General features: G+C 37.5%; 1 protein-coding gene across 13 annotated transcripts in view; it reads left to right on the top strand.

Moving 5' to 3' along the window:
* Window positions 1-15,239, top strand: part of stxbp5l (syntaxin binding protein 5L) — a 177,626-nt gene that overhangs the window by 58,622 nt on the left and 103,765 nt on the right. For all 13 annotated transcript variants that reach the window (XM_073855180.1, XM_073855179.1, XM_073855181.1 and 10 more), the window contains exon 3: window positions 10,680-10,761. In XM_073855180.1, coding sequence (XP_073711281.1) covers window positions 10,680-10,761 — 82 coding nt within the window. The remainder of the gene's footprint in view (window positions 1-10,679; window positions 10,762-15,239) is intronic.

Genomic DNA, 15,239 nt, shown 5'->3' with positions numbered 1-15,239 from the left:
TTATGGGGCGTACACACCAGAAGCGATATTAACTATTTGGAAATAGATTACATACAAAGTCAATGCAAAGACGCAAATAAATGAAAACAGACTTGCGGGGGGCTATGCGAATTGGGCGACATGTTTGCCGCAGAAACACGTGCCATTCGTTTTAAACTTGTTAACTTGCGCAGAAAATTCGCATGACGCGAACTTAAATCCTGTGAGTAATTTAGTGCGAGGAACGTGATTTTTTTATGCAGCGAAAAATGCCCGTGGACGCCGAATGCCAGCTGTTTTTTCAACTGAGCGCCAGCTTTCTTCAGCCGAGCACTTTGGTAGCTGTGAAACTTGAGCTGTGAGCCGGTTGGTTGTTGTGATACTTGTCCCACCCCTCCTTCACTGTGATTGGATGACCGTGTAAGAACTGACATTGACAAGCGGAGCTTTCACCCAAAGTTGACTATTTTTCAACTCTCAAAGCGATTTTCTTCCATGCTAAAAACCGACGCTTGGCGTTTTTTCCGTGCTCAGCGCTGAGCGCCGGTTTTCAGCGTGGAAGAAAACCACTAGCTGCTGGCTTTTTGAAAAACGGCGAGCTTCCATTGGAAAAAATTAAAAACATGCGCCGGCCGCAGGCATAAAAGCTTTGGTGTGCACGCCCCCTAAAAGGTCGTAATCATAGAGGAACCATTTTTAGGGCTATATAGCACCTATGAAGGACCTACAGTATAAAGAACCATCCGGGGGTGATATAGCACCACTATAGCACCAGATATGGTTCTATATAGCACAATATGGTACAACACAGATGCTACACAGGTACTACATAGGTGCTATATTACTAATGTAACATATAGAAGAGGGTGCTAAGTTAAGCCCAAGAAGGCTGCCTCCCCGGGTTGAAAAACCCCCTAGGAGAAAAAAACCCTGGACCCTGGGGAAGTAAAAAAAGTCCTAGGAGGGAAAAACTCTTGGGAGATATATATATATATATATATATATATATATATATATATATATATATATATATATATATATATTCTTTTGGTTTTTTGCACATTCAGTCTATTTAATTTTTAGTCTTTTGACAATTTGTTATTCGAGAGGCGGGAAACAAGAAAGGAGAAAAGCTAGGCATTATGTATTACCATAAACACACTTGAAAAAACAAACAAACAAACAAACAAACAAACAAAAGCATTGTAATACCAAAGTGGATGTTGGTGTTTTTTGTTTTTAAAACATTAATAACACAGAGTATGCAGGTGCAAACACATGCACACCCACATGTTCACAGTGAGGCAGCGAGGTGATCATCTTCCCCATAATGACTGTATTAACATAGTGCTGAGATACCCCCCCCCCACACACACACACACCTTGTGGTGGTTTTCCTTCTGAATGTCTAAGTGATTTCATAAGGTAACAGCGCTCATATGTGTTTACACAACAAAGGGAATTGTTTACTTACTAGAATCTCGGTGTGTGTGTAAATATGGACTACAGAGTAACTCCACATTTTAATCCTTTACATAATCACATAACATTCTGGCTTATGTTGTACTAGTAAAAAGATCTGGGATGAAAAATTACCTTATTAAGAGCTACGCTTTAATAGCTCAGGAGATTGATACATGTCTCAATGATGCATTATTTAAAGAGCCTCTATTATGTTACTAAAAAGGACGTTATTTGGAGTATTTGGTGTAATGAAATGTGTTCATATGGTTTCCACATATCGTACATTATTTTTGCTCCTCTATCCCCCGCCTTTCTGAAACGCATAGATTTTTTCAAAGAAGCTCATTGTCAGGGGCGTCATGCACCAATTTTTTTTTTTAAGGGGGCATAATGTGCACAGATTTATTGATTTTAATGATCAATAATGATTTCAAAAAATGTGTTTAGATAAAATTATTAGAGCGACGGATTTTTGCATAAAATTTTACCTCATATAAGCATGTGTGATTATGCGCCCCCGTGAACTCTGGCGAACTTTGGCGTTGTTCCAAGAAGATGAATCGATGAATCTACTAATATAACGTCGAAACGGTCACATTTTAAACCATACATTTTCTACACAGAGTATGTTAACTGCACATTACCGTACAGTGGTTTGGAAACTCTGGCGAACTTTGGCGTTGTACCAAGAAGATGAATCTAGAAATCTCTAAGTTACTAATATAACTTCGAGACGGTCACATTTTAAACCATACATTTTCTACACAGAGGATATTAACTGCACATTACCGTACTGTAGTTTGGAAATGTTTTGAGCGTTTCTTACACGTTTAATTCCTCAGAAAGCAAAATGCAGCAGAAACAGCAAAGCTCGTGAGCACGCTCAGACGCTGATGACGTCTGCGGCTGCGCTGACTGTCTGCTGCGCCTGTCGCCAGAATTGTAAAGTAACATGATCAAAACACTATCAAAACGGCAAAAATATCTGAAAAGTGACAAGGATGCAGCACAGAATGAATAATATTTTGCATATTAAACAGATTGAAAGAAAGTAACAGAGGGGCACGTGCCCCCTCAGTTTGAATGGGCATGATGCCTCTGCTCATTGTTCTAATAAAGCGGTGTGCTCTGATTGGCCAGCTATCCAGTGCATGGTGATTGGCCAAATACCTCAAGTATGTGACGCAAATATGAAGCTCATACCATATTTTGAAGATCAGCTCCCAAATGATATAATATCGTCTTTACTACCTTATCAATACGAGTCTGAATCACTAGTTTTAGACGATGAGATGTTTTCTAGAACCCCATAGAGGAGACGCATGTGAGATTATTGAGCCAAAGTTAACTTGCTGCCTAGAAGAAAAATGGATATTGGGTTCTCTTATCAGATTTTTCCTTATATTGTAAGTGACCATAGTTTATCAGTGTCTTTACAGTTCAGAATGCATGAAATGATGACCTATGCTTAAGAATCTACAGTACCAGTTAAATAGTGAGTTTGAGCAGTTTGTTTGTGTATATTGTGATAGATTAGCATTGACTGGCATCCTTCACACAAACACAAGTGAAATGTCAACAGACACAATCAGTTTCACAGTGACAGTTTTAGACACGCACAAACACACACACATTGAGACATTTGGCTGAGGGATACCCGCAGGAAAACAGCTTGCTCTGTAATTTAGCATGGCTACAGTAATGCCAACATTTTTAATTACTTGGAAAGAGATGAAATTAGAAATCAAATGCACTTTCTTTCTCTTTAGGTGATACAGTATATTTTTTTCTTTAGTAAGGATTCAAGAGATAATAGTTTTAGTAGACACATTCTCTCTTTATCTCCAAAACTGTCTTGCATGTCATTGTTCCAGCTATAATTCTATCCTTTATGACTGATTCATCTCTCTTGCTGTGAATGCTTAGTGAATTGTCATATTGTTCATCAACATCATTTTCTCCTTCTGTCAGAGGAAGTCTGTAGCACTGTAGGAAATGTAACAACTTGTTTTGATCATCGTGAATAAGTCATCAGCAGAGTCTGGAAAATTCTCAGTCAGCCTGTATCTGTGTGTGTCTGTAAGAGAGTGTCGTGCAATTATTTTAGTAAAATGTTGATCCTGCATGCATTGGCCACAGGCTGTCAAAGAGAAAAATCACCATTGACATACAGTACTATACAAGAGCCTGTAATAAAAAACAGACCCAAATGTTGAACGGCTAAAAATATTTTTCTCCACCAAAGATTCTTCCCCATTATTTTTTATTCTTGTTGTTTTATACATTGTCAGAAAAATGGTTTCCATCTGTCACTGGAGCATAACCCTTTAAAAGGGCCAATATGTATCACTTAGGTACAGATATGTATACAATTGGTACCAATATGTACCCCCGAGGTACTAATATGAACTCTTTAGGTGCAAAAGTGTACTTTTTAGAAGGGACTGCCTCAGTGACAGCTAGGGACCAGTTTTGACCATTTTTTGATGAAGTTAGGGGTTGTGCACACCAAAACTTTTAAACACGGCTGAAAACGCCTGGACAACGTCGAATGCCAGCTGTTTTTTCAGCTAAGTGCCAGCTTTCTTCATCTTAGCGGTTTGGTAGTTGTGTTACTTTAGCTGTGAGCTGGTTGGTTGCGGTTATGCCCCACCCCTCCTCCACTGTGATTGGACAGCCGTGTGAGAACTGACATTGACGAGCAGAGCTTTTCTCCTAAAGTTGAATATTTTTCAACCCTCTGCGCTCAGCGCTGAGTGCGGAAAGACCCCCGAGCGCCAGTTTTCAGCGCGGAAGAAAACCGCTAGCTGCTGGCTTACACTCTAAAAAGTGGCTGGGTTATTTTTGACCCATAATGGGTAAGTATTGGACAAAACAAATGCTGGGTTAAAAATTACCCCATGCTGGGTCAAAAATTACCCAATTTTGGGTTGTTGTTATGCAACCATGGGATATAATAACCCAGCAGTTGGGTTAAAGTAACCCAGCATTGGTTAAATTTTTAACCCAGCATGTGTTCTGTCCAATATTTACCCATTATGGGTCAAAAATAACCCAGCCATTTTTAGGGTGTATTTGAAAAACGCAGAGCTTCCATTGGAAACAATTGAAAACATGCGCTGGCTGCGGTCGTAAAAGCTTTGGTGTGCACGCCCCCTTATAATGAAGCTGCCTGTACATTATTTCACTTTTTATGTTTTTATGTCTATTTACCTCATAAGTAAGGTAAGGAACATTAAATGTTGATTTAAAATATTTTATTTGCTTATTTTTTTAAAAATGCAAACCTTCCGCGAGGAAAACCTGTTTACTTTCAAAAGAAAAGATGTTTAGATTTTAAGAACACACTATTTGGTTTAATCATTTCAGCCATAGGACTGACCAAAGTGCTGTACAATAAAAAAGTTTAAGTAAAAATACATAGAGAAAAATAATACTAAGACATGAAAAATAAGAACAAATGTAAGATTAAACTATTTGTAAATATAATGTCATATGTTATTAAAAGGCATATTTATATTACATTTTTTGTAATATTAACTCATTCTCTGAAAGGTTTTTTTAAAGTTGGTCCCCAGCAGCATTTTTTTGTGATTTTCACAGAAGTTTCACAAAAACATCTTCCCGGAAAATTTCTTCTATAAGTATACACACATACAATTAGGGCTGGGCTAAAAAAATTGATTTTTCGATTAATCGTTTTTTAAACGTGGTCGATTCAAAATCGATTCTAAAAGAGCAGAATAGTTTTTTTCTTTCATATTTATTTCCGCAAACATTGAACGTAAGATTAACGTTAATCTAATTACTAGTTTTTTCACTAGATGTCACCCTCTTTTTTGCCTTGCACGATGTTACCAAGGAGCGAGAGGCCAGCCTGTCATTTAGTCATTCAGTGCTTAAAATGGCGTTTAAGGTGCTTCATCGACGTTGATGCCACCTTCACATAAAAAGTCAGAGGTATGGGAGCATTTTAGATTTTGCAAGCAAGACGACGACGATAATGTTGTGGCTTTCAATTTTTTTATTAATTACCCACTTGTAAACTGCTGTTCACTGTTCTTTTTTTTATGAAAATAGTATTTGTATTAAATCTATATTCATTGAGTTGAATCAAGAATCGAGTATAAAAACTGACCCGAGAATCGGAATCGAAAATTGAAGCGAGAATCGAAATCGAATCGATTTGGAACATTTGAATCGATACCCAGCCCTACATACAATATATTTAAAATAAAAGAACAGACTCTGCTTTTAAACAAACAAACAAACAAACAAACAAAATGACAAAAGGTTCACCCTATCTTCATTTGTACTCTTTTTATAATCTTAGGTTTCTTCTAAAATACCAAATTTTGAGCTTTTGTTAAAGAGTAACTGAACCCTAAACCAACTTTTTTTAGTTAATGATCTGTAAGAATGATGCTTTATTAGTGCCGTTCATTGATTTTAGAAAGTTTTTTGACATTTGGATATAAAGTGTTTCAATACTACAATATATGGTGTAAAAACGTCTGAGTGCTACCCTCTTCAGGTTAAACGGTGGCTACTGCAGTTGAATTTTCCTATTGGATGTTGGGTCCAAAAAATGACTCGTGACGTAAGCAGGTTCAAGCTCACCACACCCTTGTTACGATCTCACCACACACTTGGTACGAGCTTAGTTCGTCCCCTCTATCTCCGTTGGGATCTGCCCACTTTTCTTGCATTTTTCAAATATTGCCAGTGGGCGGAGTCAGGCTCTGACCAGTGGTTTAGTTACGCTTTAAAGATCAGATTCAGAACTATAAGCAAAACATACACTGTGTTTACAATGTTGTAATATTAGTTAAAGCTTCAGCTTTTTTATAAATTGGGTAAGAGTGCCCCTAGTGTATACTATCGGAATTATAGATTACTGTACTTGTCAGGGAAGCGTCATTGGCAGGGAAATGTTTTCTCCTAATTGATGAGATAAAATTATTATGAGTTAAAATTCATCTGTAAAAATGATTCACAGCATCAGGGTTACCGTGTGTTAACTTATTAGTTTCAGGCGGTTGTTATATCAGAATAATCAAGCATTTTAGAGTGCTGTGTAATAAAAGTATATTATTGATTGCATGAAGCTGAAAATGCATGAGATTGAAATGAAAGCATGCAAGGGAAGCTAAAAAAAGTTGAAGCAGATAAAATGGATAACAATCTCAATGTAAAGAAAAGACAACATCTATTGATTCGCAAATCTATAATCTACAGTGTATACTGTAGATGTGCATAAACTGTGCAACATAGCAGACAAAAGCTAAATACCAGATCACTAGGGATGAAATGTTTCATTGCATGTATGTGTAGTGTATGTGGCTTTTATGACATTGACCATTAAACTTCAACCCCCTGAGTGATCTCCCTCTCCTACTCACTGGGAAACTTGCCGAAGTCTCTCTCTCTCTCTCTCTCTCTCTCTCTCTCTCTCTCTCTCTCTCTACAGTCGGTATCTCACTTTCTCTATCTCTGACTCATGTCTCTCTTTGACTTCCTGCCTTTTTGACACTCTTGTTACCTCAGTATTTTCATCCCCTTCTTTGGGTCTGAGTCACCAGCCTTTCTATTCAACACCTCCTAGCTCTTTTCATCTCTCTCTTTTTCCTTCATCGATCATGCATCGCCCCTCTGTTCAGCCCTGGCTTACTATAGAAACATCATTTTAATGACCCGTTCACCACCAAAACACGTCTCAATGGCCTTTTTTAAAATTCCTTTCAGAAGATTTGTACAACTCGTGTTCCTGTGACTAACATTGATATTGGCCGTTTTTCAAACAGAAGGCTCCATCCTCCGGAAGTCGCATATACAGGCTGCATACGTCATCAAGCCTGGTTTATTTCATTACATTCACAAGACATAAGCATTTTACAAAAACTTGCGATTAACTAATAGTAAACTTTATGGGACAGTTTCCCGAACATGACTTATCCTAATCCCAGACTAAAATGCATGTTTGAGCTGCCTTAATCTTGCACTGACGTTTTTTAACATATATCAGTCCCCTTGTTTTGTCTTAATATGCACACCAGTATTGTTTTTGCATGGTTTGTTGGTAAAAACTACTTAAATGTCCTATATAGGCCTAGTCTTGGATTAATCTAAATCCTGTCCGGGAAACTGCCCCTATAAAATATTTGAGAAACGTCCGTTGAGGTTGGTCTTTGGCCTGCCAAGCCCAGAATACACTTTGGGCCAGATTTATTAACAGCTTGTGCCAACGCAAACCATCATTTTGGCATTAAATAACGGCTGTCGGGGTTAACTAAATACGCGCCATGGATAATTAGCGCTGAAACGGTGTGGTCTAGTTATTTTTGCGACAGACTTATTGCAAAAGCATTTCTAGGAGTTTCCCTTTCAGGCAAAACATTTTGGGAGGAGAGTTTTTATATGATTCAAGCAACGCAGTCAGAGAGCGCATAGTACAAGGCACAGAATTAGAGGAACATATTATCTAACATTTATTGTTTGCCAAGCCATGTTATTATTTATTTGGTGGAGGAAATAAAAGAGGAGTCACTAGAAGTCGTCACACAATACCAGGTGTTTCAAAACTTCTTGTAAACCTTGATTTTTGTACTATGGCTTCGTTAGCTGGGATTTCACACCCCAAATTTTCAGCTGCTATGTCTATAGTGATGAAATCAAGTGCATCAGGCTAGAACACCTGTATCTGAGGGGCATAACCCTGAGATAATTTGTGCTGCTCTTAGTAGATTGCGTAGGTCATTATGAAAATCAGCTTTTGCGCCGGTGTTGTTTAATTTGCAGCTTTTTTGTAAATAACCTGCATATATTACCACTCCCATCTGCACTCTTTTGGAATTGCGCTCGTACCCTAATTTGCATGTTTAGTAAATCTGGCCCTTTGTATAAAACTATATCTTGTAATACCAAGTGGCTTGAAAATCAGTATGATCAGAGATTTTTAATATAATTTTTTTTTAGCTGTTTATGGCATATTATATAACTTGCATGTTGACAAAAAGCAGAATTACATGTGATTTAAACATGATGAATATCATAAAATAAAAGGAAAGGCAGATACATAATAATTCTGTTATTCTAAAACATTAAAAGACAAGATTTTCATAAAAAATTTCTTTAATCTATATAAAAAGCTTGAACTGTCAAGACATTTTAGAAACCCTCAAAATCCTCTGAACCAAGATTAAAAAGGTGGTGCATGGGAAGACATTGTTAGAGTGATGTATTGTTGTACTGTAGGAATACGTTAAGCCTGAATGGATTTATCTTATTAATAATCCGTTTGAATATTCGCTATATGAAGCTTATTGTTTAATAGGGATGTTTTTGTGTGTGTTCAGAGATGATTTCTACCCCGGCACTTTTAAACTCCACGTGTGTGTACTGTGTATATTTGCCAAAATTATAGAATCAAGCACAATTAAGGGCCAGTCATGCACATATAACAATTACTTATAATGTATGAGCGATTCCTATTCAAAACACATGCCTGCACGCGTGCGCACAGACACACTTTACTTAGAGTACCATTCGTAAAAGGACGGGAGGGGTGTATACCTCTCATGGAGATAGTGAGTGTGGCTTATGCATGCTAATTACAATATGGTAGCATAAACTAAGAGCGATAACTATAAAGATAAACTATAGCGTCCAGACCAATGGTTGATAACATGTTAATTGTAAGCTTGCGTGCACAGTGATGGATGTAGATAACTTGCTGTTGCTTTACATTTCACAAAGAAACCAAAGGAAAACAGTTGTTATGGGTACAATAAATTCTTTATGAGAGGATTGGGAGAAGCCTCAACTGTTGAGGTAGTTGTGGTTTTTGAAATAAAAATGTATTCATACTTTCGTATGAGTCGGTATCAGTTTCAAAGCATCCTGGACCTTGTAAAAGAAAACATCAGTAAAAGCCAAACAACTTTCATGAATCCGATCAGTGTCAGATACTTTTTGGTAGTATGTTTTCAACTTGTGTATAGATGAACTGGTCCTATATAGATATGGATGTAGGAATGGCGTTTCTAAATGAAAAAATTAACAAATGACTTCAATGTGGTCACAGACATGTGGGCCCCACAATATCTGTCGTTTCATTTTATTACAAATTTTTCAACAGGCCTTAAGGGACACTCCACTCCAGTTACATTGTGTACTAAGACCGACGGACAATTAAAAGGACTGTTTTACCATGGCTGCAGGGGGCGCAATGATATTACGCACTGCCTGAAAATAGTCCCCTGCTGTTGAAAAATACTAAGGGGAATATATTTGGCTGCTGCGTAATATCATTGCGCCTCCTGCAGCAAAGTTCTTGATTATTACACCAGAATGAGAGTATAGTTCCTAACCATATCTGCCTAGAAAATCGCAACTTTTAATTTTCTGTCGGTCTGGTGTAACTACAGAAGAGTCAAGTTTTAAATAGGAAAAATATTGAAACTCTTTGGTTATTTTTTAGCATGATGCTAATGGTCTAATCAGATTCAATAGATTGTGCTAAGCTATGCTAAAAGTGGTACCCCCAGACCCGGAGATCAGCTGAATGGATTTCAAAACGGTAAAAATCAAATGTTTTACTCTAGGGGAGCTGGAAAATTAGCATATTTTCAAAAAAAGTGTAGTGTCCCTTTAAGATCCCCCTCATGTCCATATAGTATAACACATTCACACTTACACAACCACACTTTATGCACAGATAAGCTTACAAAAAGCATTAAGTAAAGCATTAAAATAACTTGTTTTCCTGTCTTTTGAAGAGGTCAGATGCAGTTGTGTGTGCTTGTGTCAGCTTGCGTGTAGTTAAGAGACAAATGGCAACATGGTCTTTCCACTCCCACCATCTGATTTCTCACAGCTCTCTTGATCGATTTCTGTGTCTGTGTGTGTGGTGCTAACAAAAATCATTATTTCTTTCCTAATCAGCAGATTCCAACAGTGGAATCTATTTAAAACAGTGTGAGCTGATCTTGGAGTGAAAGGTGTTAATGTCACTTCATGAGTGTATTTGCCTGTCCCAGTCTTGGCGCGTGTCTCTTTCTCTCTGTCTCTCTCTGTCTGTCACACACAGTCTCACAGATCAATAAAATGTCTGTCTGTCAATCTAACCATAAAGTATTTGCCTACACAAGCTTTAAATTTTGACTTTCCTTAGCTAGTGTAAAGTTGTTATTATCCTCTTCTTACTGTCCTGTTTTCCCTAACTCTGATGTTATCAGTCTGGGACGACCAGGAGTGGATTGCCATTGCCAGCATGAGAGCGGGGCGGCAGTCCTTCAACTGCAGTTTCTCATCAACGAGGTACCACACACCCACACATGCAGGCACACATATATTACACCACATATTCAGGCAGCATATGTAGAAAGCACGTAGGAGGGAAGAGTGTGTCTGCGCGTGTTTATATCTTTTATTTTAGGAGCCTGTGTGTACTACTATAAATGCATTCTCAGCTCTTCACAAGAATACGTTTAGGTCAAGAGCCGATCTCCCTCTTGGTCTTGTGGTGCTAATGCAGTCAGCCATTATTTCCCATCAGACGTGTCAAGAGCTAAATTTTATTTTCTTTCTCACTCTCACCCCCCTCTCTCTTTCTTTCTCACTCTCTCTTTCTCTTTCTAATGCACACACACTGCATCAGCTTTTGAATAACAAAAGAGGCATTGGTGTATTTGCTTGAAACAATAAAGAAAGTAGTCAAGTTTGACTTTTGAGGAACATTTTTTACATGCTTAAGGTTTGCTTATTTTCCACGTTTCTATCTCTGTTTATTTCCGTGTCTATTGTATGTTGTATCAGTACCTGCAGACGGCTTTCAAATTAATATGGATCATCCTCCACAACCCAATTTTCATTAGTTATGAGAAAAAAATGTAAGGTTAGTCTTTTTTAGCCATTTGAAATTTGACTGGATGCCAAATTTAAGAAGTGAGCCAGGTCTGAGTACAGGTTTGTAATAAGTTGTAAAGAGGATAAAAATTGTACCCGAGGAATCAGGTCATGTGTTTTTGAGGATTCTACCTACCTTCCCATGATGGTGCGTGGGATGAGGAGACTAAAGGTCAAGTGCATCCTCAAGGGCATCTTGACATATTCTTTCTTTTCTTTGATTACATTTACATATAGATTTTGCTGATGCTTATATGCATTAAGGGTGTCACGATTTCGATTTTAAATCGAAATCGATCGAAATTAAGTCACAACCTCGAACTTCGAATTAAAAAATGGGATTGTCGATGCTGCCACGCCCCCCATCTCACGTCCGGTCGGCTTGCCAAGCGGGGGGAAATAAACTCTCAGAAGTGCCTTTAAAAACATCCATCCAGCGGAACGCGATTTATGTTTTAAACACGAGGGATGTATTGCTACAACTCCTTGAATGCATATCATAAACAGGATTATAGTGATCTGCCTTCGGACAGAGCGCAGCTCTCTGCACGTGCACGAGAGAGCCGCCAAGATGCAGCGGGTTATATTTTAAACAAAAGGTATACAGTAGTTTGCCTCAGCTCGCATGAAACGCATAAAACTGAACAAATACGTAAGGATTATTACTTTCGTTTATGTTTAGACTTTGGACAGATGCGAGAGCGCGTGCATGTGAGACAGAAGCGCAGCTCCTTATGACACACGGGTTTTATTTCAGATAATAGGAGTCAAGACGCACGCATTAAGTCTATCTGCGGCATGCAAGAAGTAATTCTCTCTTTACAAGCTCTCCGTGTAAAGTAAAGCCCACAAACCCCCATATGAGGAAAAGCACGCAATGTGCATGTTAATGTGAAACTATAATAATAATAATAAAGGCATATAATTTTTTGTCTTAAAAAATTCATTTAAAAATCGAGAATCGAATTGAATCGTGACATCAGAATCGAAAATGTAACCGAATCGAGGATTTGGAGAATCGTGACACCCCTAATATACATAAAGATTTACTGAGCCATGGGTGTCATGGGTGGGTCCAAAACATTTACTGGAGTAGATGCCATTTTCTTGTATTCTGGTGCCTTTTAATTAAAGGGGACATATCATGAAAATCTGACGTTTTCCATGTTTAAGTGCTATAATTGGGTCCCCAGTGCTTCTATTAACCTGGAAAATGTGAAAAAACTTAGGTTTAACTTAGGTTTGGTAAACATAGGTAATTGAAATTGGCTCCCCTTGTAATGTCAGAAGGGTATCTCATTATAACAATACCAGAAAATATGTGACACGTTCATATAGATTAAACTAGCCAACAGTATATCAAATTAATCAACCATAGAAATAAAAACAATGTACACAGAATAATATTAATACCAAACATAACTTATAATAGTAAATCATTGAGAAACTTTTTTTTGCCAAATACACACTTAATTTAACAAACGTTTTAAATGTTTATTTTAAAATATCCAGCCGTTATATTCAGGCATTACAGGCATGCAATAAATCTTGAGATAGCCTCGCTGTGACGGATCCATTCATTCTATCCTTTGCAGCCTGGAGGATTCCTTTCGGAGCTTGCATTTGAAGCACCCTTTAAATTGAGACGGCCTTACTAGCCTGCACCACTGTTGTGACGCAATATAAGTCTTAGAATGCAGCCGTCGAAGGTCGCAGCCTTTGAATTGGGACACAACTCTTGATTTTTTTGGAACAAACTGGTACTCATAAATAGGGCTTGGCATCGATTCAGATGTTCCAGATCGATTTCGATTCACAAGCTATCAAATCGATTTGATTTCGATTCAATTTTTGATTCCTGTTCTCGGATCCGTTTTTATACTCGATTCTCGATTCAACTCAATGAATACAGATTTAATACAAATACTATATTAATAAAAAACAGTGAACAGCAGTTTACAAGTGGGTAATTAATAAAAAGAAATTAAAAGCCACAACACTATCGTCGTCGTCTTGCTTGCGAAATCTAAAATGCTTCCATACCTCTGACTTTTTATGTGAAGGTGGCATCAACGTCGATGAAGCACCTTAAACCGTCATTTTAAGCACTGAATTAATAAATTGCCTCTCACCTCTTGGTAACATCGCGCAAGGCAAAAAAGAGGGTGACATCTAGTGAAGAAGACTAGTAATTAGATAAATGTTAATCTTACGTTAAATGTTTGCGGAAATAAGAATGAAAAAAAAATCGATTCTGCTCTTTGAGAATATATTTTGAATCGACCACATTAAAAAAAAAAAGATTAATCGAAAAATCTATTTTTTTGCCCAGCCCTTCTCATAAAGCATGCACAATATAAGTAATACCTTAAATGCCTTAAAATTTCAATATCATGTTGACTTCTCAAAACACATCATATTATTTAAAAAATGAGACTATGTAAATTGATATATTGTGCGTGCACACTTTATCATGAGGTGCATTATTCTGGATTCCACTTTCATTCATATTGATTTCATTACATGAATCATTACAACACTGAGCTATTGATGCAAATAACATTCAATCACATGGGACAGTCTCTCACTAACCAGATGTTAGAATTCCTAGAATGCGATAACTCATAACTCCTTTTTCTTCCTTGTCTTATTTTCCCTTCCTCCCTCTTAACACAGCACAACTAAACTTCCTTGTCATCATCTGTCTCTCACTGCATCTGTCTCTTAGGCACGCTGGTGCAAACTGTGTTTACCTAAACACCGTCTCTATGGAAACCCGATTGTCAGTCACCTAAATGATAGATTCAATGCAGAGAGAGTGAGAGATACAGAAAAAAAGGAAAGGAATGAGAATAAGGAAGGATACAAAACTACAAAATCGTGATTGAGATAAACTGATAAGACCTTCTTTTGACCCATTATCACACTGCACTCTTACAAATAACACTTGTGAAAGGGTTCTTTGCAGTGATGCCATAACAGAGCCATTTTTGGTTGCCCAAAGAACCATTTAAGTCAAAGGTTATTCAAAAAATAGTTTGTTCTTACCATAGGGGCCGATCACACAGAACACCTTCTTTTTTGAATTGTTTTCTAGGGAATGAGTGTTTTGCACACTGTTTAATCGCGCCGAACCCCACACATTTTGCTGGAGCACTATGAGTGCCTGAAGTTGTAAAAATGTAAACTCTGAGCGGATAGCGCTTAACATTATTTGTGTTTTTTCTATTGTCAAATCGAATTAAGGAGAGGAAGGTTTACCGTTGTGATGACAGAAGTTTACAGTGGCTCGGAATAACCGAAAACTGCACACACTCACTGTCTTCTGCGTGTTTGTGCACCTCTCACCCTCAATTAAGTTCAAAGCAAGCGTTCTCTCTTTAAAGTTTCTGCTAATATGACAGTTACCAGCAAACCAAAGGTTCAAGAGCACTCAAGCTTCAATATTTGATTGACAGGACAACTCTTTTAAGTTGAAAAATTTATGTAAAATAAACCAAAGGTTCAAGAGCACTCAAGCTTCAATATTTGATTGATAGGACAACTGTTTTAAGATGTAAAATAAATGTAGTACGTATGTGAAGTTTTTATGTCAAAATACCATATAGATAATTCATTATAGCATGTTAACATTGACACTTTGTAGGTGTGAGCAAAAATATGCTGTTTTAGTTGTGTCTTTTAAAATGCAAATGAGCTGATCTCTGGACTAAATGTCAATGCTGTGGTTGGACAGATTAGTACAGATTAAGGGGCAATATTATTCCCTTCTGACATCACAAGGGGAGCCAAATTTCAATTACCTATTTTTCACATGCTTGCGGAGAATGGTCTACCAAAACTAAGTTACTGGGTTGCTCTTTTTCACATTTTCCTGGTTGATAGAAGCA

Source organism: Misgurnus anguillicaudatus, chromosome 17 (genome assembly GCF_027580225.2).
Source record: "Misgurnus anguillicaudatus chromosome 17, ASM2758022v2, whole genome shotgun sequence".
Classification (NCBI taxonomy): Eukaryota; Metazoa; Chordata; class Actinopteri; order Cypriniformes; family Cobitidae; genus Misgurnus; species Misgurnus anguillicaudatus.
Note: the sequence above shows the minus strand (reverse complement) of the source record. Positions and strands in the feature narration are given on the sequence as shown.